Below are 24,750 nucleotides of genomic sequence, written 5' to 3' on the forward strand. Positions count from 1 at the left end.
TGTTACGTACACTTAAAAAAAATTGCAGGTATGACAAGACCCTGGAAGACTTTTTGAGACATGAATAGTTTCCATGATCGGGCCTTACATCAGAGCTCTCAGGCTTCTAACTATGACTGCACATCTGTGCTTTTGTTTTATCAATGCTACCCATTATGTACACTGGCTGCATCAAGCAAAATTGAGAAGGCTCCCATAAGTGTTTTAGGAATGCTATAAAAATGCTTAAAGGCTTAGGCATCATTGTTATACCTTAAGCCTATTATAAGTTGGCAAGTTCAGTAGGTTCCATAATCTTAGTTGAGAACATTGTGTGCATGTAAGACTACAGATAAATCTACTGTCACGGTTAAATTTTTAAATTTTCCTAAATAAAGATTTAGTTAAAATACAGCATGTGTTTTTTTACATAGAGAATATTTCATGTTAACAAATGCAGATAAGTTTGGAAATGCCACATTGCTTAGCACAGATGAACTTAAAGTTTATGATCACCCAACACCAACATTTCAGTTTTGGTGGACAATGACGTGGTACAGTACATAATAACTGCTGATCTGTCTCTTTAAGTTCACAGCCCTGAACTCTGCTCCTGAATCTGGGTACCAGCTCATAGATAGTCTATCTCTTGAAGTTTACATTCTTGAATCCTGCCCCTGAATCTATGTACCAGGCTCATAGATAGTCTGTCTCATAAAGTTCAAAGTCCTGAATTCTTCTCCTGAATCTTAATACCAGGCTCACAAAAGTATTTTGTAGAATCGTCCAACAGTCAGGTAGTTGGAAACAAAGAGCAGACTCAATCACGGCAGGCCATTCCCGAGTGTGACTAAATCTGATGAAACCATAATTTGGTAAAGCAGAAAAATGTCTACACTTATGACCAGAGCTTAGACCACATCCTGCATTGTTCCATTTAGTAGTTCACTGAACTACCTGCATTATATCGTGGCTTGTAGTAGGACTGTCCAACGTATCTACACTAATTCTTTAACATATCTGTTGTCTTTTACATATGTCAGAACTCATCCTTTGCATTTTTTTAACCCATAGGAGAGTGGTAACTAAGGATGGCAGAAGCCCACCAAGCCGTCGCATTCCAGTTTACAGTAACTCCAGATGGCATCGACCTGAGATTAAGTCATGAAGCTCTGCGACAGATCTATCTCTCTGGCCTCCACTCCTGGAAGAAGAAGTTCATTAGATTCAAGGTACCAAAACATCCTATATGCAGTGAAACTATGAAATAATAAATAATTTGTCACTTGCTTTTTTATTAAAGTGACACTGAACTCAGGAGTAAAATCTTAGCAATGTATTTAAGTACCCCAAGTATTACCACAAATGTACCGTATTTGTGTATCATTCAGCTGACACTGTCCTTTCTCCTGGAGGGTGGCTACTTTTGTTGTCCATGGACTACAATCTAATTTTTAGTTTACTAATTTGTAATTAAAGGAGAACTATGAGGTAAGTGAAAATCACTCAACACATACCGTCACTCGCTCACTTCTTGATCATCTCCCTGCAGAGAGCAGTGACTGTCTCTCACCGATCTCTGCAGGGATTCCCCCCTTCCCGCTCCGATACTCCAGCGCTGAGTGGAGGAACGAACGGGGGAGGTGGCGGGTACAGCTGGCTCTGCCTCTAGATAGGCAGAGCCAGCTGTCACTCACGCAGCTGGGTGGATCTCGACAGTAATGTTGGGATCCGTACCAGCTGCTGCAATCTCAGTATATGGAGAGTTTTTTTTGTGCATTTTTGCAGCTGAGACTGCTTTTCATTGGACAACTTAAAACACTCTGAAACGTGCATAAAAACTGTGCAAAACTGTGTGCAGAAACTCAATCATCCTGTTATGAATGGGATCTAAAGGATTAAAGAGTTGCTCCACCCAAAACACACAGATGGATAGATAGCTAGATACATAGATAGCATGAATTCTGATGACATGACCTTCTATCTGTTCACTCCACCAGAGTGTCTTCATATGAAGTCTCCTGTGTCACGCTTTATTGCTCTGCATTGTAAAATATAGGAAAATATAAGCCCCCTCATAGTGGTACATGGAAGGAGCTGGGATCCTGTGTGAAGTTTAATGCCTGCTGTAGTCCTATGTGTTTCCATCCTGTTTGCATAATACTATGGCAGCACTACGTTCGTGGAGGTCAGTGTGACAGACAAAACTGTAAGATAAATGTTACAACAGGGAGAAAGATGTTTTCTAAATATTAAGAGTATACTTACTGTATATAAACATTTCTTGTTGACCATAACAACCATTGTACTTCCAGCGGCCATTTATATAGTCCAGGGCTAGAAAGTAATACAGAGGCCATTGCTGATGTGAAAATGTTGGTTGCTAATCTGCAGTCCTGATTCAGTTATTCAAGTCTAACAAGTAAGCCATTCAGACGTTCTGACTTTTAATCGACTTTCCTTACTTGTTCCAGATATAAATCAGAGAGTCAATACAACGGCCAGAGATCTAGCAGTAGGTCAGCAATGGCAGTCCCTTTTTTAATTACAGGTTTAGAAGAACTATGAGATAAATGGATTGTGTCTAAATACAACCAAGTGTATTCTTACTTGAATCTTGTCCTTTGTGAATTTCTTCTAGATCTGTGCAGTAATCCAGCATGAAACAACTCTTGCACTTTGTCTCTGTGTTCATGAGTTTCCTGTAGTAAAGACCGATCACTGCAGCCATCTCTCCTTGTTGCACAGTGATTGGTCTTGATGTCCTTTGATGTCCTTTGTGTATCTCTTGTAGATCTGTCCAGTGATCTAGTATGGAACAACCCATATATGCTTCTGTGCAGGAATTTGCTGTTATGGAGACCAGTCACTGCTGCTTGTGCATGATGACTGGTCTTGTATCCACATCTTGTGGTTTTTCTGTAGACAGCCTTTAGTTGGTGGACCTGCTGGGTTCCACCCACAACTCTGATTTCTGCACAGGCTATGCACAGCACTGTTTTAATATATCCACTACATATACATGGTAAATGTGTTCATAAAGTATATATGCACACTTTGTTGCTACTGAGGAATAAATCCACAAAGTTTTTGTGCCTGGAGTTCAGCTTTAATGGTGTAGGATGTATGAGATGTGATTTTTAATATAATCTCTTCAAAATTCCCTGTAAACATTCTCAGCAGAAAAGGACATCCGTTGCATATCTTCCCACATCCTCTACTACAGGTGTACTTTGTAAAGCAAATCCACTTCCTTAAAAAGATTTCTCATTTCTTTTATTGCAGCAGCTAGTAGATTATTAAGGAATGCATGAAGAGGTTAGACAGGTGACGAGTCGCCAATTTAAAAGCCAAGTCCTACCTATCATAGTCATGCCAAGGGAAAGATTTATCTGCCTTGACCCAAAACAATGGTGATGATTTGGCAGGAAACTGAACCTGCCCCCTCCACTGAAATAAATAAACCCTTTTGGGTGAAGGTAAACCAGTAGAATGACCCCTTATGGCCTAGATATGAAAGGGTGCACAGCAGTGGAGGAGCAGCAGATGCATACAAACAGAGAAGCCAACACACTAATAAACTTGAAGTTGAATCATTGAATTACTAAGGCATAACACCAATTACATTTTGGGGCTGCACAGGGACCCCTATATTGTCACCTTGATAAAGGGGTCCTGGTGCTGCCTTAAACTTCATTGGTAAATCAAGATTTCCACTGAAGTTTATTGGCATGCTGGCTTCTTCTGTTTCCTTTCATGCATCACACCAGCATCATACCTTCATCTAATCACACAATGTTTATTTGGTGGCACACAAACTTAAATATGATTATTTCTTTCATAGAATGGAATCCTCACCGGTGTCTTCCCATCAAGTCCTACCAGCTGGTTAGTTGTGGTGGTTGGCGTGACATCAGCGTCAATGTATACGAAAGTGGACCCGTCACTAGGATTAATAGAGAAAATAAACCATGCCCTAGCTACAACGTAAGTCATTAAAATAGATAACATTTCTCAGGAAATTCTGATAAAAGGAGAAGGGCTGTGTCTCCAATCTGGGCCCACAGCCAAGAATGACAAGTGTATTCACTATAATCATATGAGTGAAAGAACAGTAATATGTTTTTAATCAACACACATGGCCCTGATGGCGCTCAGACGAAAGTCAATGCAGCTCATCATATTAATGACTGAGCAGACTGTTTGTTCTCAAACTGGAACTCCAGCTATGGGTGCCCAATACCTCCTGAAGCCCCCGTGGTCTTCTTCTTGTATAAAAACCCCTATACATACATTTTTCTGCAGTCTTCTAGCTGGTCTGGTGGCATCACAGGAGCTTCCTCTTCTTTCTCGTACACTGTATGCTTTTTATGTATGCCTATTCACGCAGCATACCTAAAAATATATTTTTTAAATAATTCTTACCTTTTGAGATGTCTTTGTGTCTTCCTCTCATTAACATACAATACAAAGCAAAAGTGGAACAGTTGGCTATAGCAAACAATGTTTTTTTTTCTGTTGGGGAAACAGAAAATCTGGTTGTATGCTAAGCACCAAACTTCACTTTGGCTTCAAGGTTCTTTGGCGCATTTTTAAATCATTCCTCCTAAGTAGAATAACAGTACACCAGATAGTGTAGTAGGTGTTTATCTATGAAGGCCTCTCTCAACTGGGGTGCCGAGGCACCCTGGGGCACCGTCTGGCTTCATCAAATTTTCACCCAATGTTAATGGTTCTCCATTTGCAGGCAGGCTGGCCGGCCGCCAGCTCCCTTAAAATTTATACCAGACCCCTATCTAGGATAAGGGTTTAATATGAATTGTAGGGTGAACACACAAAGTTTTTTGCATTTGTGTTTTTATTATATTTTAGACTGAGGTGCCTTGATATTTTGCATGTATTAAAGGGTGTTGTGGCCAAGCTCCTTTTTACTCAGTTTTTACCAACCTGTCTTTTTTAAGGGCCGGTTCACACTGTCTGCGTTCTTGTCTTGTGTGCGGGCTGTACAGGGATAAACGGCCAGCGCAGCCTGCACACAAGACATGACAAATTGCCTTGTGGACTCGGTTCACACCACTGTGTTCCGATGGTGTACGCTTATAAAAATTATGGCATGCAGTACTTTTTTTAAGTGAGCCACAATGAGACGTGGTACAACCAAGTCGCACTGCTGTGAGCCCATAGAACTGAATGGAATTACATTTCAATAAAGTTCTAGAAAAAAAAGTTTGTTCAGTGATAGAGATAATACAACAATGTAACAAAGAGATTTTTAGAAAGAAAACTGTTCGTAATCTGGTGTTTTTATGGAGTTTGATGATTTCATAATCTGACAATTCCTGCTATGAGTGTAGTGCATGCTTCCTTCACTGCACTGGGCCGGCCATAGAGAATAGCTGCCGTCTTGACACATAGTCCTCGTACGGCTATGATTCTCAATGGCTGGGACCAGTACAGACACAATGTATTCACAAGACTGGAATGGACATAATCAGCATCCTAGCCTCGGCAGGCATCAGCACCAGCAGCTTGCTTTGACTGCATCTGATTTCTCTGTTACCATGTTGATGAGGAGGGCAGAGGCAGACAAAATCCCTTGCTATTAATGGAAATAGTGTAATGCCTGTGGACAAATCTAAGACAGTTCTGGTTTGTTCAGACCTGATCCAGAAAATACATAAAAGCCATAAATCAATATGCTGAGGTGGTGTAGGCCTGTATCAGAATCCATCAACACGCTGTAATCAGTAGGCATATTGATTCATTGTTGTCTGTACAGCAGTTCCTCTGATGTAATCTTACTGCAAGTATCATATTGCTTTGCTGGTTACATGGCACCTTTTTCTTCATAATTACACTCTATACTGTTACTTAACTGGTACTGAGACATTAAAGCGTATCCAAACCACCCAAAAAAATAATATATTGCAGCTTATCAATTTTAGATGTGATGGCTGCATTAGTTTTCTTTTTCTTTTTCCTCCTTTATTTACACCTAGTAATCCGGCCAGTAATTTGTTAGTCAAGTTCTTTTATATTTGCTAGTGAATCGAACACTGCCCTCACCACAGGGTAACACTGCTGCTGTCCAAAGGTGGCTCATTGCTCCTCCACAAAATGGAGTCACACTAAGCCCTCATTCACACTAGAAACGGCCGGCATGTACAGCTCCGTGCTGTGTGCATGGCCGTATCGCTCAGCTCCCGGGAAGGACAGGGGCTGTGTGTGATTAGTACGCAGATTACAGTCCATGTACCCATTGCACTCCTGACCGCACGTCCAACAAAGTATCCTGGGTGCTCAGTAGTCGACGGATGGCCACCGTCAAAGTAATGCAGAAAAGAAATAGACACCGGCACTCCAATAGTAAATCGATTACGTCTATTTATTGACGTACATCAAAAGTAAAATAACACACTTAGTGCGATGTTTCGGGGACACACAGGAACCCCTTCATCAGGCCTGAGTGTCCCCGAAACATCTTGTTTTGCCTGATGAAGGGTTTCCTGTGTGTCCCCGAAACGTCGCACTAAATGTGTTATTTTGCTTTTGATGTACGTCAATAAATAGACGTAATCGATTTACTATTGGAGTGCCGGTGTCTATTTCTTTTCTGATTAGTACGCAGGCTCCGTCCTTCTCTGTGGGACTACGCGGCCATACGCCGTCCTACGTTAACCCGCCCTGCACGTCTGTGCGGGTGAGCATACTCGTACGCTGACAGGATGGATCTTGTCTGCGTCCGAGCCAGGAAACACACAACCGCGCTTGAGGTAAGCGTAGGGGGACGTATGGCCGCGTAGTCCCATAGAGAAGGACAGGGGCTGCGTACTAATCACAAGCAGCACCTGTCCTTCCTGGAAGCTGAGCGATTCGGCGCTACACGGAGCTGTATGTGCCGGCCGTTTCTAGTGTGAATGAGGGCTAAGACAGGAAGTATGTTACTGGCTGGATCACCAGGTGAAAAGAAAGAAAAAAGAAAAACACATTTAGGGATTGGTAAGCTGCCATCTATTACATTTTTGGTTTTGGGTTATTTGGGATATCTGGATATCTAGGAAATACTACTGACCTTTGCAAACTCATTCCACAGACTCATTGGCAATCTTTAGTACTAAGATGTCTATGTCTATATAGACATGCAGACTAATAGTATCCAGATTTATGTATTCTTCTGAAATCACTGGTTTGGTCTTGTAACAGTGAGTCGCAATCTACTATCTACGGCTTACTTTCGACCTATAGAATTAGTTGATCTTCTTCAAGCAGCTCTTACATAGAAAGAAAAGCAGCTGATGCCTAAAATGTAATTTTGGTTAATGGTTGACTTTATGCTCATAAACTTATGTGGTTTTCCAACAGTGGATACATGACCAGTCAGACTCAGAACATCGTCAGCGGTGTTATCTTTGGCACTGGACTATGGGTGGCTCTATTTTCCACCATGCGCTACTCCCTGAGGATGCTCCTGTCTTACAATGGATGGATGTTTGAGGAACATGGAAAGCTCTCCACTACTACTAGGTTATGGATGGTAAGTAGAACCAATAGAATGGAGCTCAATTTCATATATACCTCTTGTAGTGTGATTTTTAGATCATTCTACATGAATGTTATTACAAGAGTAATTAAAAATAACAGGCTACCCTATGAATTTTACATATTGGGAGGAGGGAGCTTGGTTTATTCTCCATGTGGGAAAATGTTACTGGTGGGTTCCCCATTTCTGTCCCACAAAAAGCTATAATCCTCATAAACAAAATTCTAGACCGTCTATCAGCTTCCACTTAAAGAAAAACTCTAGGCAGAATAAAAAAAAATTAATCCTTGCAGTGTGGATTCAAGGGTTAACGGCTCATTTTTCTCTAGGGGACTAAATAAAGAACCGCTGACCTCTCTCCCTCCTATGTTTCAATGGTGGAATGTCATTCGGCATCCTCACATCTAACAGACTGTATTAGACGTGATGACTCGTGGGTCATTAGACCGCCGGAACCCTGGGGGGGGGGGGGGGTTAGGCGGATGGTGACCTGGTCTAGCAGCCACCTTTTTTTAATTTTAGTCCCTAGACCAAAACAAGCAGTTTACCCTTGCAGTGTGGGGGTAGCCCCACCGCAAAGGTTAATTTTTATTCTGCCCAGTGTTGTTCTCTAAATCTGAAATCTGGGCTAAAAAATTATTGCCTGATACAAAAGCCATGTAGACTTTGGGTGTGGTTGTGTTTTCTGTAGTCTTTGTAAAAAAAAATATGTATTTTTAATTAATCTGGAATCATTCAAGAGGCTTTTGGACGATTTCCTGAGAGATCGTAATGTACAAGGGTACAGGTACTCCTAAGAATGAGAACACTCATGGACCTATACACACACACACACACACACACAACAGGTTGGACTTGATGGACTTATGTCTTTATTCAACCTCAAATACTATGTAATGTCACTATGTATAAATACACATCTGTCCATTGCATTCCTATTTTTCTCTACAGTGTTTTATCTGCATTATTTGCTTTGTGAGCCCCAATTAAGGCGTTGTTCACACCAGGGCGTTTTATTGCGTGTTTTTTTTCCGCACTGCAACGCATGCAACATAAAATCTCATGTATTCCTACCTATGGGGCCCATTCACACAAACGCGTTGAGTTAAAATACGCCTGGTGTTTGAAGTAGTCCCCAAGCTTCTTTTCTGGCACTTATCAGCCCGTTTTGCTCTATAGACTTCAATAGAAACGTGCCCATCAGCGCGTTGTGCGCGTGTTTTAGCACATTTTTGCAGTTGAGATTGCTTTTCATTGGACAACTGTAAAACACTCTGAAACATGCATTAAAACCGCGCAAAACTGTGCGTAAAGCTGAAACGCTGACTCCCTGGTGTGAACGGTGTCTAAAGGATTAAAGGTTTGGTCCACCCAAAACACACACACATGGATAGATATCAGGAGCTTATTTTATTGTGGGTATGGCATGGATTCTGATGCCATGACCTTCTAGCTGTTTAATCCACCAAAGTGTCTTCGTATGGAGTCACCCGTGCCATGCTTTATTGCTCTGCAATGTAAAATATAGGCAAATATAAGCCTCCTCATAGTGATACATGGAAAGAGCTGGGATCCTATGTAAAGTTTATTGACTGCTGTAACCCTATGTGTTTGCATCCTGTTTGTATATTACCATGGCAGCACTACGTTATGGGAGGTCAGTGTGACAGACAAAACTGTAAGATAGATGTTACAACAGGGAGAAAGATACTTTCTAAATATTAAGAGTATGCTTATATGAACATTTCTTGTTGACCATAACAACCATTGAGCTTCCAGCGGCCATTTATATAGTCCAGGTCTAGAAAGTAATACAGAGGCCAATGCTGACCTCTCTATGTGAAAATGTTGGTTGCTAATCTGCAGTCCTGGCTTCAATATGCAAGTCTCTAACCAAGGACAAGTAAGCTGTTCAGACATTCTGACCTTTCTTACTTGTTCCGGATATAATTTAGAGATTCAATACAATGGCCAGAGATCTAGCAGTAGGTCAGCAATGGCAGTCCCTTTTATTAATTACAGGTTTTTGTCTAAATACAACCATGTGTATTCTTACTTGAATCTTGTTGTACTTTGTGAATTTCTTCTAGATCTGTCCAGTGATCTAGTATGGAACAACTCTTGCAATTTGTCTCTGTTCATGAGTTTCCTGTAGTAAAGACTGATCACTGCAGCCATCTCTCTTTAGTCTCCTTAGTCGGTGGGCCTGCTGGTTGTGCTCTCTGCATTAGCCATGTGTAGCCCAGTGATGATGTTACCCCTCCCCTTTACAAGGGGTTTTTAAGCAATATGTGTCATTGTATGTGAGCATAACCTATTTTCTTTGGCTTTTCAGGGAATGGTGAAGTTGTTCTCTGGCCGGAAGCCTATGCTGTACAGTTTCCAAACTTGTCTTCCTCGCCTCCCAGTGCCACCTGTTAAGGACACAGTCCGAAGGGTAGGTTGAGTATTATTTCTAGCATGTTTAACCATAGCAACACATTTTTTGTTACTGTGTAACTGCTTTATAGCTAAAGTCCCTTTCATTTCATCTTACCATAGCGTAATTCTGCGCAGTGAAATGTCAAAACAATAGAAAACCTTAATCAGGACCCTCAATGGCCATAAAACATGCAATGCCATGCTGACTGCTTGGTCCTTTTTACTTTAATCAGTTGTATAATTAAAGTATGCCTGAAAAAGCCAAAACTTTAGATTGAATAGGAATAGTTCAAACCCCTGTTAATTTTTTGTCATCTGTATTGCATTGGGAAGATTTACCTTCACTTCCTGCCCTGTGTAGATATAACAGTAAGTGAGATGAAATATCTTCAGAGTGGAGGGAAATTTCCTCTCGGACAGCTGTTACTGGATTAAGTGTCCCTATTGGAAAAATTGTTCTCCATTCTGGGGTCCAGTAATACTGAAATTATTCTTTAGGATCACTCTGGATCAATCCAGGATATGTTTCTTTTCTTCATCATTTACTTAGCCCTGATAAAGGTGGACCCTTTGAGCCCCTGAAATGTGTTGGCTTTTACTAAATGTGACTTTTGGACAGGTACACAACCTGTCTGGCACTTTCCTCCTTGCAACTTCAGTCAATATAAGCCAGCCTATGGACATTATTTCCTAGTGAGCTGCCTATAAGGAACTCTCTCCTATACCAGATTCGAGACCTAAACTGCACCGTTATTAAATGAAATGATCCAATTGCCCCATATTCCTTTTTCACCTTTCATGTTTATATTGGTGTGAGTTTCTGCTGCAGAAATTTACCCTCTCTGTTTGTTATGGGAACTTTGGTAATGGGGCTAAAAGCCATGGGTAAATCAAAATTTTGAGTTGTCACTAAAACAGGTGGCGAGGAGATCACTTGTTAAGTTTAACAGCTGTCTTTGGATTTCCCTCACCTTGGAGATATGTCCTTTCACTTTCTGTTGTGTCTATAGTTCTTGAAGCGACATGGAACCTCCCCACACAGATGGCAAAAAACATTACAGGAGTTTTAAGGCCTCGTTCAGACCAGACACTGGTCTGGCCGGAACGCATTGCGGCCGGCTTGCTATGTTGTGGGGCGTGAGTGCAATGCGATCGGCCGCACGGGAACGCAAGGCACATCAATGCCTGCGGTCTAGTCCAGTCTGAACAAAATGCTGCAAGCAATGCAGTGCGTTCCGGCCAGAATCAAACCGGAGTGCACTGTGTCTGCTGTGAACTAGGCCTACCTCTTACCTTTTCAAAACAAAACAAATGTTTTGGCTTTAGACATACTTTAAGTATCAGGAACATTCTTTATTGTCATGATACTTAAAGTATATCTTTATTACAAACTCCACTCCGCCTACAATCTCTTACAATAAATCGCAGAGATTCATCTACTAGAGTAACAGTGTTTTAAAAGTCTTAAAGCATTTCTAAACACGAAAACTAAAATGTAATACTGAACTCCAGGCTGGTGGCAAAGTTACGCTTGCAGTAGGTTCCCCTCTGCACTGCAAGGGTCAGCTGGTTGTCTTTTCTAGAGGAAGATGAACAAAGCGAATTACTTACCCTATTGCTCGCTCCCCCGGCAGCCAGACCTGTCTCACACTTCCAAGATGTGGGCAGGTCTTCGGCAACCACATCTAAAAACTGGTAAGCTGCAGTATACTAATGTTTTGTTAGTAGGTTTAGATATGCTTTCAGATATATATTAGGCTATGCATAAAGATAAAAATGCAATTATTGTAGAATTGCATCCATGGTGCCAAAGTGGGTCGGTCTTCCATCAAAATAATTAAAAAACTGTGGTATATATTGTGCTCCATTAGCCCTCTACACACTCACATCCAGTAGAGCACTGAATACAGCACTTATCACAGGGACTGTATGCAACTACTGTAAATGGAAGCCTTTAAGAGTCAGGAACATGTACTTTTATAGACAAAGTAGAAAAGGTGTGAAAACCATTAACCATGACAGCTGGTGGAAATGTTTAAGTGCATAGCCTACCTAGCTCTTGGAATATGCCTAAAGTTTCAGGAAGCAGCAGTAAGCAGACATTTGCACTATGGTAAATTTAATTTATATCTGCTAATTTTATAAATGATTTTCAGTTAAATTAGAATGTTGGTCATGCATATGTAAAAATAGCTCAAAATTCACTATGTGGTTAAAAGTTTGTGGATACCGAGCCATCACTCATACTGTATGGTCAGGAGTATGTGGACACCCCTCCAAATGATTGAGTTCAGGTGTTTGCAATGAAGGGTACTGTTATTGCTACAGAATACAACATTTTAGACAACTGTGTGCTTTCAACTTGGCAGCAACAGTTTGGGGAAGGCCCTTCTCTGTTTCACTTTGACTGTGCTCCTGTGTACAAATTTAGCTCCATAAAGACAGGCTTTGACAAGTTGGTCAAGGAGAAACTCAAATGGCCTGTTCAGAGCCCTGACCTCAACCCCGTTAAACACCATTGGGGTCAACTGGAACGTTGACTGCAAGCTAGGTCTTTTCATCTAACATCGGAACCTGATCTCACAAATGTATTGGGAGCACAGTCAAGTCAAAATAGTTTGAGGAAGGCCCTTTTCTGTTTTACCTCGACTATGCTTCTGTGGACAAAGTCAGTGCCATAAAGACATTGATTGATGAATCTGTTGTGGAGAAACTCAAATGACCTGCTCAATGCCCAGACTTTAACCATGTTTAACACTTTGGAGATAAATTGGTACACGGAATACTAGCTAGGTCATTTAGTCTAACATCTGAACCTAATGTTCTATTGGCTTAGTGGGCACAAATTCCCACAGACACATTCCAAAAGCTTGTGGAACTCCTTCCTAGCAGAGTGGAGGTTGTTAAAGTCACAAAGGGGAGGAAACTCCATATTAATGCCCATGGTTATGGAATGGGATAACCAACAAGCTCATATAAGTGCAATGGGCAGGTGTCCACAACCACAAACATTTGCCCATATAGTGTACTCTAAATGGAAAATGGAAGGGTAATTATACCTTTGTTGTGTTATGTGAATTTGTAGGAGCTCCTGGTAAGAGGGTAAGTCTTTGAAGCATTGACATAATGCTCTTATTATTGTAGAAAGCTTCTAACATGCTGATGTACTGTTCCAGCTGTGCTTCAGTTTTGATTATCAGCTTGCGGCTTCAGTTTCAAAATCTCACTAATGCTTTCTGGTGTGTTTAAATAGGAAATAATTACATATGATAACTAAGTTTGTCTTCGTGGCTGCATATAAAGTGTTGTCTGATATTTCCTTACTTGAAGGGATTTCTCTTCCGTTCATTGAAGGACACAGGGAACAGATCTAGGATCATGTACTGTAGGGTAATATCGCCACCTGCAGGAGAAGGACGCTAGGCACAAAACTAAAGACCAATTACAGCCTAGGGGCGGCCCCTGCTGGTGGCCAAACCCCCCACCTGCTGACAATTTTAATACAAAACTGGAAAACAACTTAAACCTGTACCAAACAGCTAAATATACAATTGAATTACATGTGTGTGAACTGTCTTATCTACCAAATGGTTTCATCCATCTCTGCCAGACAGCACAACCAGTAGGGTGACACCACTTTCTTTGATGGAGTCAGAAAATAAAGTGGTGTCACCTCCCTGCTAACAGTCACGTTATTGTACAATGAAGGAACAGCACCGATAAGTCATTAGCTCTGCCCGGTCAGCTCTCTCCTCCCATTGGCATGTTCTCAGTTGTGGTGCTGGCCCTTTTTCTCCCAGTCTGACTGCTGTGCAATGGAAGACAGATCTAAAGGTAGATTCAGGTGCTTATGCTAGTTATATGGAAAAATACAACTATGCAAGACAGCATTAAATGGTGTTTAATGTATCTGCTTTAAAGGAGAACTATGAGACGAGTGATTTCCACTGAGCCTCATAGTTAGAGCCAACCTGATTGAAACTGTCATAGGTTGGCTCTATTGATCGGGAAGTGAGTGAACACATACCGTCGCTTGCTCATTTTCCGATCATCTCCCTGCAGAGAGCGGTGTCCGCGGGGATTTCCAGCCTCCCCTCTCTGATCCTTCGGCACTGAGTGGAGGAACAGACGGGAAAGGGGGCAGGCACTGCTGGCTCTGCCTCTAGTCGGGCAGAGCCAGCTGTCACTCACGCAGCTAGGTGGATCCAGACAGTATTTTTGGGATCCGTCCCGGCTGCAGCGCTCTCAGTATATCGCGGGCAATAGCCCATGATATACTGAGCTTTCGTCACGGGAGGAGGTTAGTATATGTCCTCCCGTGACCCTAAAGAGAACTATGGGGAAAAACACTTACTTAGTTCTAAGTTCAGAATATCCTTGGTAAAGAGTCTTCGAAATAGGCCGCTGCTGTACTAAAATAGATCCTAATGAGTCAAAGGACACCCTTAAAAAATAAATTGATTATTACAGCTTGTAATGAAGCATCAAGGTAGTGCTAGGCCAGCTTATTAGAAAGCACCACACTTTTTTAACATAGGGGCATAAATACACCTTTTAATAAAATGTATTTGTTAAATATTTTATCAAAATAATTAAAAAAAAAAACCTTCAAATATTATGTCCATTTAACTTGAAAACCCCTTCAGTCTATGCACATCAGTGAAGCCTTGCTCCCTTTGCCAGTCCCTTGGCATGTCCATGATACTGTCCACATCACACATACAGTATGTGCATGGGTTTGAGGTTCCTTAATCACACTAACAGCTTTTTATGGCTTTTGGTAATCACTAGGGTCTGTTGCTGCAGTAAAACAAACAAACAAAAAGAATCATGCGCTCAATATTCAGTATAACATTGTTTGTATATTCTGCTTTGAGTTGGCAGTTACCTCGCTGACATTTTGTTTTGTCGCTTGCAAAATGTTATTAAGCAAAGACTAAGCAGGGTGAACTTCCTGTAACCATGAAAATAAAATGGTTTTCTATTGTATATAGTGTCCTGTTTTGAATGCTTCAAAAATATATATCACCTGCTTTGCCTGCACATTGAAGTGGAGGTTTTGTCCAATGCATTCATTTCGCAAGCAGGGCTTACAGAAGGGAGAAATTACACGGTTGGGCCCAGACTTGGGAGTACATAAAGCACAATTCCCCTGTACTTAACCCTGCAAGCTGGCAAAGAGACACATTTGTAAAGGCTAATTCCTCATTTTGCAAAAAATAATAATAAATGTATCCACATAGGAAAAAAATGCTTTTTAATAATAATTTCCAATGGAGCCTACAAAGCATTGCACCTGCGATCAGTGGGTCCTGCAAACTGTTCCTTTCCTGTACGTAGTGAGGTATGGACTTTCGGTTACAGGGTTGGAGGATGTTATCTACAGACTTCAGGTGCGGTGACATCACCCCAATTGTAGTCCATTAAGATCTACCACAGTGTCAGACAGGACTTGTAGTATTTTCATTCACAGATCCTGTGAATGGGTCTGTGAATGAAGGACAGCACAACCACACCACGCACAGCTTCGCCAAATTTAAATATAAACAAGATTCTGCAGGGAGAAGGACCCCACAATACAGTTAGTGGGAGGGGTGGCTTGGGGATGGTGGGACTGAGAATAACATGAAACATAGTCTGAAAGATGGAATTAGCCTTTTAATTAAAATCCGTTTGGGAAGATTCTAATAAAAAAATGAGGTTTCTGTTTCGTGCATTTGCAAATATATGTGGAAGACATATACCGCATCACGGTGCCTCTGCAAAGTGTGGGCTTTAAAGTGAGTATAAAACCAAAACAGTTCTGTTTTTTTACGTTTCGGATGTAGTAGGGAAGAATTCAGTAATCTACCTTTTTTCTGTGTGTCACTTTGAGGTTGATTTTCCCTAAAGTGACACTAAACTCAGACGTTAAACCTTAAAAATACATTCAAGTACCTTAACTGTTAACAAAAATGTTTCTTATTTGTGTATCACTCAGCTGTAGATCCTCAAACCATTTCTGAATTGGCGCGGACCCTGTCCTTCCTTCTGGAGGGTGGCTACTTTTGTTCCCCATGGTACCTGTGTGTGCTGTAAATGGCCACCACTCCAAGCTCACTCCCGTGATGGACTGCAATTTCAATACAAATTAGTAAAATAAAAGTGAGATTGTAGTCCATCATGGGAGTGAGCTTGGAGCTGTGGCTACTTTACAACACACACAGGGACCATGGGGAAAAAAAGTAGCCACCCTCCAGAAGGAAGGACAGTGTCAGTATGAATTCAGAAATGATTTAAGGATCTACAGCTGAGTGATCCTCCAATAAGCTACATTTTTGTTAATAGTTAAGGTACTTGAATGCAGTTCTTGGTCACCTCTACCCACCCACCCCTTTCCCTACAATTCCATGTCATTTTTTTGTGTTTGTAGTTTAGTAAATACCTTTTTTACTGCATTCCACTTCCTTATTTCTCACCTAGACGAGAGCAACATTTTCTCAGCTGCCCGCAGCCTCCTGGAATATCTACTTTTACACATTCCAGATTGCTGCTAGTCAGTAAATGCCAAAATCTTGCAAGATTGCTGAAGTATTGTGAGATAATGGTCACTAGGGGTGACACCCATCCAGTGGCGTTACAAGGAGGGTGCGGCCCACGCCAGGGTGACACCAAAATTACTGACAGTCATTTTGGTGTCACCCCCTCTAAAAAGTCGGGCACTCGGTCATGGACCGGGAGCCGGACAGTGGAAAGAGGAGGGGACCCGGCAGCATACCTCATCCCGCCGGATAAACGTCCCCTCCTCTCTCTGCCGTCGTCCATCACTAAGATATAGCCACCGTCAGGCGTCAATTAGATGACCGCTCATGCGCGATGACGTCACTGCGGGTTGTCGCCTGGTCTCCGCTCCGGGTGTCACCCAGCCTCGGGACGCCCCTGCACCCATCTTCCAGTGATCCTGAATCAAAGATGGCTGTGCAGAGGAAGAGAAACACAGCTAAAACTTTGCTAGATTCCAAGGACTGCTAAGTATGTGTTTGTTTTTTTTATACCCTATACACATTTATTGTTGTGGCTAATTTAGAATTTTGACATTTAGGTGGAAGGTCCTCTTTTACATCTCGTTTCTCCTGTTACGTTCTCGTTCTGAAAAACATTACATATTGGCCCTTAGGTTTCCAAAGTGTTTGAAGTAATACCGGTGCCTCATGTCCTACAGCAGCCAATCAGATTAAATCTTCATTTTCCCAACTATCAATTTTCAATGTCGATTTAAACCTGATCATTTATTTGAGGCATTGATATATAAGGAACAAGAAGTATTTGCTTTCCATTTGTTTCGGATTTCTTAATAAAACACCCTTTGTCTTGCCTGTTAAATCAATCTATTGATTCTGCCTATAGCGGAATGGATTTGCTAGCTGCCCTATATCAGCAAATGAACAGTACTTATAGCTCGTCTCTTATATCAAACCATTAGTAAAAGACAAAATAAACCATACACACTGATAGTTTGCAGAATAGATCATGATTAAAAAGATAAAAAAGAAGTACATTTTGGCCCCTATAGCATCAATATTAGCACTCTTAACTCTTTCCTTCTTTATTCCTCTAGTACTTGGAGTCTGCTAAGCCCCTCATGGATGAGCAGCAGTTTCAGAGAATGGAAGGCCTTGCCAATGATTTTGCCGTTAACCTTGGACCAAGACTTCAGTGGTACTTGAAGCTTAAATCGTGGTGGGCCACAAACTATGTAAGTGACATGGTTTTACTAACAGTCTTTCCTTATAGTTGTAAATAGGAGCTATGTTTTTATTGTAATGTGAAGTATAACAAATATGAAAAAACAGTGAAGCTTCTTCAGGGTATCAATAATAATTTGTTCTGTGTGATCTAGGGACAAACCTGCCATCTGACCTACAATATAATATATTATAGTAAACGTTGATTTGAATGTAACAGAATCTGGTAGCATTACCCTTGTAGGTTGTATTCATATTTTGACCTAAGTGTTGTAAAGGCTCAAGATAACAAAATAAATCATTTGTCAGCCTGGGAAGTCATAAGTAGTCTTACAAGAATGATCTAATAAGATGAACAAAAAGCAAACTTAAAGGGTAAGTCACTTTCCCAAGTAATTTGGTAAAATGGAATTAGCCGCTCAAATCTGGAGGAGAGAACCATTAACTGCAAGGTAAGTATAGTGGGGGGAGGCAGATTTGAGTGGTTCGTTTTCCCACATTACTTTGGAAAGTGAACTTACCATTTAAGCCTGCTTTAGTACTGCCCTCTAATTTCCTGGAGACTGTGTGCTAAGAGTCCTTATCTCATGCATGCTTGTCCTGGGCTCAATCTGGGCAGTTCATTTTCCACACTGACATGCACTGCTGCCTTCTGCTGTACATCTTGCAAGGACAGCTCTGACAGGTACATTAGCTTTGAGTGCTGCTAGATCAGCACTGGTAGTTTTTTGTTTGGGATTCCCAACAGTCTTGTCCCTTTTTAAGATCCTTGTAACCTTAACATTCGCACTCTTGTAACCCTAACTCTCTCTGTAGCCCTGTAATTCCCTCTCTGTAACCCTAGCAAAACCCTCTAATGTAACTTTAACCATACTTGTAATTCCAGCCCTCTCTGTAACCCCAACCCTTCATCTAATTCGAACCCTCTCTCTAATCCTAACCCTACCCGTAACACTAGTCCTCTCCATTAGTGATGAGCTCGGGCGTGTTCGCAAGCGCCTTGTGCCGAGCCCGCCAGGAAGCAGTCAGCGCGCAGCGCCAATCACGGGCACTGAGACATGTTCCCGGTCCGCAGCTGCAGAGATCGGAAAATGGCTCAGTGCCTGTGATTGGCCCTGCGCGCTGACGGCTTCCTGGCGGGCTCAGCACGAGGCGCTTGCGAACACGCCCGAGCTCATCACTACTCTCCATAACCCTAACACTTTCTTTAAAGGAGAACTATCGGGTTAAGGCTTTTCCCCATAGTTCTCCTTAGGGTAACGGGAGGACACAAACTAGCGTCCTCCCGTCACCCTAAGCTCAGTATATCGCCGTATACTGAGAAGCCGCAGCTGAAGCGGATCCCGACAATTATGTCTGGATCCGCCCAGCTGCGTGAGTGACAGCTGGCTCTGCCTATCTAGAGGCACAGCCAGCTGTACCCACCCCCTCCCCTGTCCGTTCCGCCAGTCAGCGCTGGAGGATCGGAGCGGAGAGGGGGGAATTCAGCCCCTCCCCTGTCACAACAGAGAGCTGTGACGGGATCGAGAGGTGAGCGAACGCCGGTGTGTGTTCGCTCACTTCCCGATCTACTGAGCCGACCTGTGACAGTCTCATTGTCACAGGTTGGCTAGAACCATGAGGTGAGTGAAAACCACTCACCTCACACTTCTCCTTTAATTTCAACCTTCTCTTTAACCCTAACCCTGCCTGTGGAGGGCTGCTGTAAAGTACAAAAATCTTACATTGCAGCAAGATGGCTCCTACACATAGTGCTGGTCTTCCGGGCGCTTCGGGGAGTTGAGGGATGCGACTCAAACACTGATGTGCTCCAGTCACATCCCCACCCCTCCTCACTATTTGCCCATCCACAATATTACTTGTATTTTTTTTTAAACAATACAAGACGTTCTGTGATTGGAGGAGAGATGATGTCACATCTCCGCCCCTCCTCTCATCCTTTGATCATAGAATGCATTTTGTGATGGGGCAACTAGTAAGGAGGAACTCCACACATCACTCAGAAGCCGAGTGTTATGTGTATAAACCGGCATCCTGCAAGGTAAGATTTTTATACATTGCAGCCACCCTCCACACATAATACAGTACACAGCTTTTTAATTATAACATACACACCCAGTGTGATGTGTAAATTATAATTTTTCCCAGAGTTTGGATTTCGGGCCGCACTCGTATGCCACTGTATTTCCTCCAGTAGGGCCAAATGTTTTCTTTTTAAAAATCATTTTTCATTTTATTCTGTGTGGTATGTGTGGGAAAACTATTTGTTACTTGTGCAGAATTGTACTCATTGTTAGAATGCCTCATAAAAGGACCCATTGTATCATACTGTATATGTACATTTTTACTTGTATTACTTTTTAATTAAATAATAGGATTTATTTTTACTCATCTAAAAACCCTTTTCTATGCGTTCATTGGAGGACACAGCACCTGCCCGCCCTGGCTTGCTGCTGTCCATATGTGTAATGATTTTGATGTTTTTGGCAATGCTATGCCATGTAACAGAGTTGTTAACAGATGTGTAAATGGGGTTTTGACCACCAGTGGTCACCCCTGGGCTGTCTTTTTTGATTTTTAGCGCACCAAGCATCCTACTCCTGCAGGTTTGCGATATACCCTGTGGATTATTATCTACTGCAGAGTTTCTTCCTCCTATTAATGAAAGAGACATTTATTTTATGGTACTTAGTGCAACTGTATAGTTAATAATAGATGAATCTTTTCTTCTTGTCTTTTAAAACTCATATTTCAAAAGGTATTGGTAACTTTTTCTAAAATGTCTCCAGTGCAAAGTTTAACCTAGTGTTTGGGCAAGTTTTGAATTTGCTGATTAATATAGCCTCTGTCCTCACCTATGGTCATATATAACTTTTCTATGCATGTCATTCTCCTGTTGCAGTTGCTATAGTGGTGGTCAGCTTTCTTGATACAGGGCATCTTATGTGTAGCACCTGACATCACCGAAGGGATGTACATAATATTTAGTGAACATAATGCTAAAAAAAAGCTGTCGGAGACTACGGACTTGCTACAAGAAAAGCACAGAGGCTGTGACCTTACTATAGAAATTGTTGGAGACTGATGACATGCTTGAACTGACAGTCATAGGCTGGAGACACATTACATTGGCCTTGAAAAATAAAACCAATGCGGCCACCACATATAAGGACTTGTAAGCTGCAACATATTACATGTTTTAATGGAAATTAGAGACGGTTTACATTTTGTGTGAAACATTTCATTAAAAAATTACCCTAAATCAATTTTGTCTCTGTACTTTTTCTGTTTCTTAATAGGTGAGCGATTGGTGGGAAGAGTATATCTACCTCAGAGGCCGTGGACCAATCATGGTCAACAGTAATTACTATGCAATGGTGAGTTTTTCTGTTTAGAGAAAGTGCAGTGGTACCTCGATTCACAAACTTAATTCGTTCCACGACTCTGGTCGTGAACCGAATTGGTCGCAAACCGAATCAAACTGTGATCAGATCACGACTAGAGGAAGCCACGACCATGTGTCAGAGCATGGCTGCGGTTGTGTTCGGCACCCGATGCAGAGTTCGCGAACGGAAGCAACATTTTGCAAACTTCCTGTTCGTTAACCGAATTGTTCGCGAACAGAAGCGTTTGTGATTGAGGTACCACTGTATAGCCAGGTGGGTAGATGAGGTAGAAATAAAAGTGCTTTGTTAAACCAGTGGGAAGCACAGTAGAGCCTTCGTATAACAGAATGTACTGTATATGCATATTTCACTTCTGTCACAGCTCCCTGAAACAGTTTGATTCCTCAATTTAGAATAGTGGAGGCAGCCATACAAATCAATCCTTTTTGTCCCTAGACCAACTGTGCATCCAGAACTGCTGGTATACAGCACAGTTACATACTAATATTATAGAACTGTTTATATGAAGATGCATACAGCTGTTTAAGACTAATTGGCCATCACCAGTAGAGACCAAGATGGTACCGCCAGACAGGTTATGGTGAGATGGTCCTGAAAGAAACCAATAAATCCTCCAGTAAACCAGTGCAAATCACAGTTGAGGCTTCTTAATACAAAGGTTGTCTGTATGTATTACTTTCATCACGCATCCTACATTTTTTAGGTGTATTGTAGTTAGGGAAAATCTACTGACAATTTTCCCATTTTCCATGATCAGACGTATTTACAATGTGTCTCTCCTTGTTATATTGTTTTATCTTCCCCAGTTCCTTGTAAATTGTCTTATCTCATGTACTGTACTATTACTAGAACAGCTGCATTAAATGTTTCCATTCTAAAGTTCACACTACAATAAAACCACTATGCAAATAGAACATTCAATAGCAGGACATTTTATTACCACTTGACATCATTTGCCCTTCCCCCGTGAATAATGTTCATAGGAATTGACATTTAATAACACAGATATAACACAGATACAGGTATCTATATTTATCAGTAAAGAGTAGTGTATTAAGAGAGCCGACCCTGCCTTTATAGATAAAGTGAACATATACTATTCCTATGTAGGGCACAAAAGAACAGGTTAACTTTAATGTAGACCTCACCAGCAACATCTATCTTGTTTTCCCTCTGACGCCCTATTCAACTATGGGGAGTAAAAGGAAAGTCCTAGGTGATCTAGGAATCACAGGATTCTTAATTTATGTGGGGCTATAGTCTCCCTATGTGACGGAGGTATCCCATGCTCCTTCCAAACCCTGAAGTACCGAGTACATCTCCCAGCACTGAAAGAAGTGTGGGGGGAAAGGTAAAGGAAAGGTAACTGAGTGCCACCCTCCAGAAAGAAGGAAAGACAGTGCCGGCACCAATTCAGAGATGATTTGAGGATCTACAGCTGAGTGATACACAAATAAGATACATTTTTGTTAATAGTTAGGGTACCTGAATGTATTTTTTATATTTAATTCCCGAGTTTAGTGTCACTATAAGTACAGGTTTTGTTTAAGTTATGTAATTATTTTATTTTCCTAGTCACAATAGTTTTGAATATAAAAAGTGACCTCTATCTTCCAGGATTACCTCTATGTGTTGCCAACCCATATCCAAGCTGCAAGAGCTGGCAATGCCATCAATGCCATTTTACTCTATCGGAGAAAACTGGACAGAGAGGAAATTAAACCGGTATGTATGATGTCCATAGTATTACTATTGATTGATGTTTTTGTAAAACTTAGCTTTACCCAATAATGAAAATGCCATGTTGGATGTGAAATCTAATGTTTTTAGGTCTACAGCAACAAAATTCATCAGCTGGACATGGCTGAAAAAATTATTTTGTCACTGTGAAACAAAGGGGGTTATTCACAAAGCTGCCGAAGACAGCCAAGTGAATAACCCTACGTTCAGCTATTCACTCTGCCTTAGTACAGCTGATTGCAGCCGTACATCGGCAGCAGAAGCTCCGGCAGCTCACTCGCTGCTGTTCGCCCTTATTCTCATAGGGGCCGAATGGCAGTGAGTGAGTAGCCGAATGCCACCATCGGTACTGGTCGGTACCTCTGATAATAAAAAAATAACAATATTTTAAAGAAAATAAAAAAATATAAATAATAATGATAAAAAAACTATTGGGTGGAGCTAGCGGTGACATCTAGCTCCGCCCAACTGTTTCCTACTAACCGGCACCTCCCAGAGTCTTCTAGCAGGTCCCAGGCCAATGAATAACAACTGGGCAAAGTCGGCCGTAGCGTCACGGCTGGCTCCTCCCAGTTGTTGTTTAATGACAGATCAGCATCCCCAGGCCATGTGGGGATGCTGATCTGTCATTACAGCTGGGCAGAGCAAGCCGTGAGATCAAGGCTGGCTCTGCCCAGCTGTCATTTGTGGGGAGAACAGCCGGCCCTTCTGCAGGCCGTTCTCCCCGCTTCCGCTGTCACTCCGGCTCAGTCGAGCCAAAGCATATGCCTTCGGCTCGGCGGAGCTGCTCGGCTGCTGTATGAGCTATTGTGAATAGCCCATACAGCAGCCCTTCGGTTCGACTGAAACGAAAGGCAGAGGCAGCCGAAGAGAGCCAAAGGATCAGCTGAAGCTACAGCTGGATCCTTTGGATCTTTAGTGAATAACCCCCAAAGTAACTGGCATCTAGATCTGCAATAACTAATTGACTAAATCGATAATAATCGATGATGAGAATAGTTGGCAACTATTCTTATCATCGATTAGTTGGTTGGGGAAGGAGAGAGAGAGAGAGATTTTTTAAAACAACCAATCGATTAGTTGTAAAAATAATCGGGTAACTAATCGATTATGAAAATAATCGTTAGCTGCAGCCCTACTTGCATCCACATAAATTTGTATCAATAAAATAAATACATCTCGTATTATAAATGAACTTAAAGACAATATTATAAATAGACGAAAGTGCTTACAAATAAATATATTTTTAAATATAATATATAAAAGTGACTGTGTGTTCATCCAAGTTAAAAAGGTATTAAAGGGCAACTGTACTCAGTCCATATAAAGTGCTTCAATCATGCAAATACATCCAATGATAATATATTACTGGTGCATCCACTCATGCGTTAGATATATAAACCGTGTCTTAACCCGTGTGGAATGACAATATCTGCCTCTCACCTCATGAATAGACCGCTTAAAGGAGAAGGTCATGAATGCAATACCCTGCAGGAAGGTGTTCTCCTGCCTTTACTCAGTCAAAAAAAGTTTTGCAGACTCCTCCAGTGTTTGATTTTAATTACTCCAGTAGATGTCGCTCATCAACCCCTTCCTGGCTTAAAACGGGGTATTGCGTTTATTTTTTATTTATTTTTTTATAAATTCTTTATTTTTTTCAATTTTTCAAATTTACACCATACATAGAAGAACGGTGCAGGCAAAGAAAGAAGGTATACATGATACAATCGTTACAAATATAAACCAACCTGGTCACTTCAAAACCTCTAAAGGAGAAGGTTTATGACCTTCTCCTTTTAGAGGTCTATTCATAAGGTGAGAGGCAGATATTGTCATTCCACACGGGTAAAGACATGGTTTATATATCTAACACATGAGTGGATGCACCAGTAATATATCATCATTGGATTGATTTGCATGATTGAAGGACTTTATATGG

The 24,750-nt window shown here is 41.5% G+C and overlaps 1 protein-coding gene across 2 annotated transcripts in view; it reads left to right on the forward strand.

Annotated features, from left to right (window-relative positions):
* The window catches only part of CPT1A (carnitine palmitoyltransferase 1A), a 72,672-nt gene that overhangs the window by 17,337 nt on the left and 30,585 nt on the right, over positions 1-24,750 (forward strand). For both annotated transcript variants that reach the window (XM_018567180.1, XM_018567181.1), the window contains exons 2-8: positions 1,054-1,211; positions 3,824-3,966; positions 7,342-7,513; positions 9,855-9,956; positions 17,538-17,675; positions 20,964-21,041; positions 22,689-22,796. In XM_018567180.1, the coding sequence (XP_018422682.1) occupies positions 1,071-1,211; positions 3,824-3,966; positions 7,342-7,513; positions 9,855-9,956; positions 17,538-17,675; positions 20,964-21,041; positions 22,689-22,796 (882 nt within the window). In that variant the 5' untranslated portion in view covers positions 1,054-1,070. The remainder of the gene's footprint in view (positions 1-1,053; positions 1,212-3,823; positions 3,967-7,341; positions 7,514-9,854; positions 9,957-17,537; positions 17,676-20,963; positions 21,042-22,688; positions 22,797-24,750) is intronic.

This window comes from Nanorana parkeri, unplaced genomic scaffold, assembly GCF_000935625.1.
Source record: "Nanorana parkeri isolate BGI_ZX_2015 unplaced genomic scaffold, ASM93562v1 scaffold1017, whole genome shotgun sequence".
Classification (NCBI taxonomy): domain Eukaryota; kingdom Metazoa; phylum Chordata; class Amphibia; order Anura; family Dicroglossidae; genus Nanorana; species Nanorana parkeri.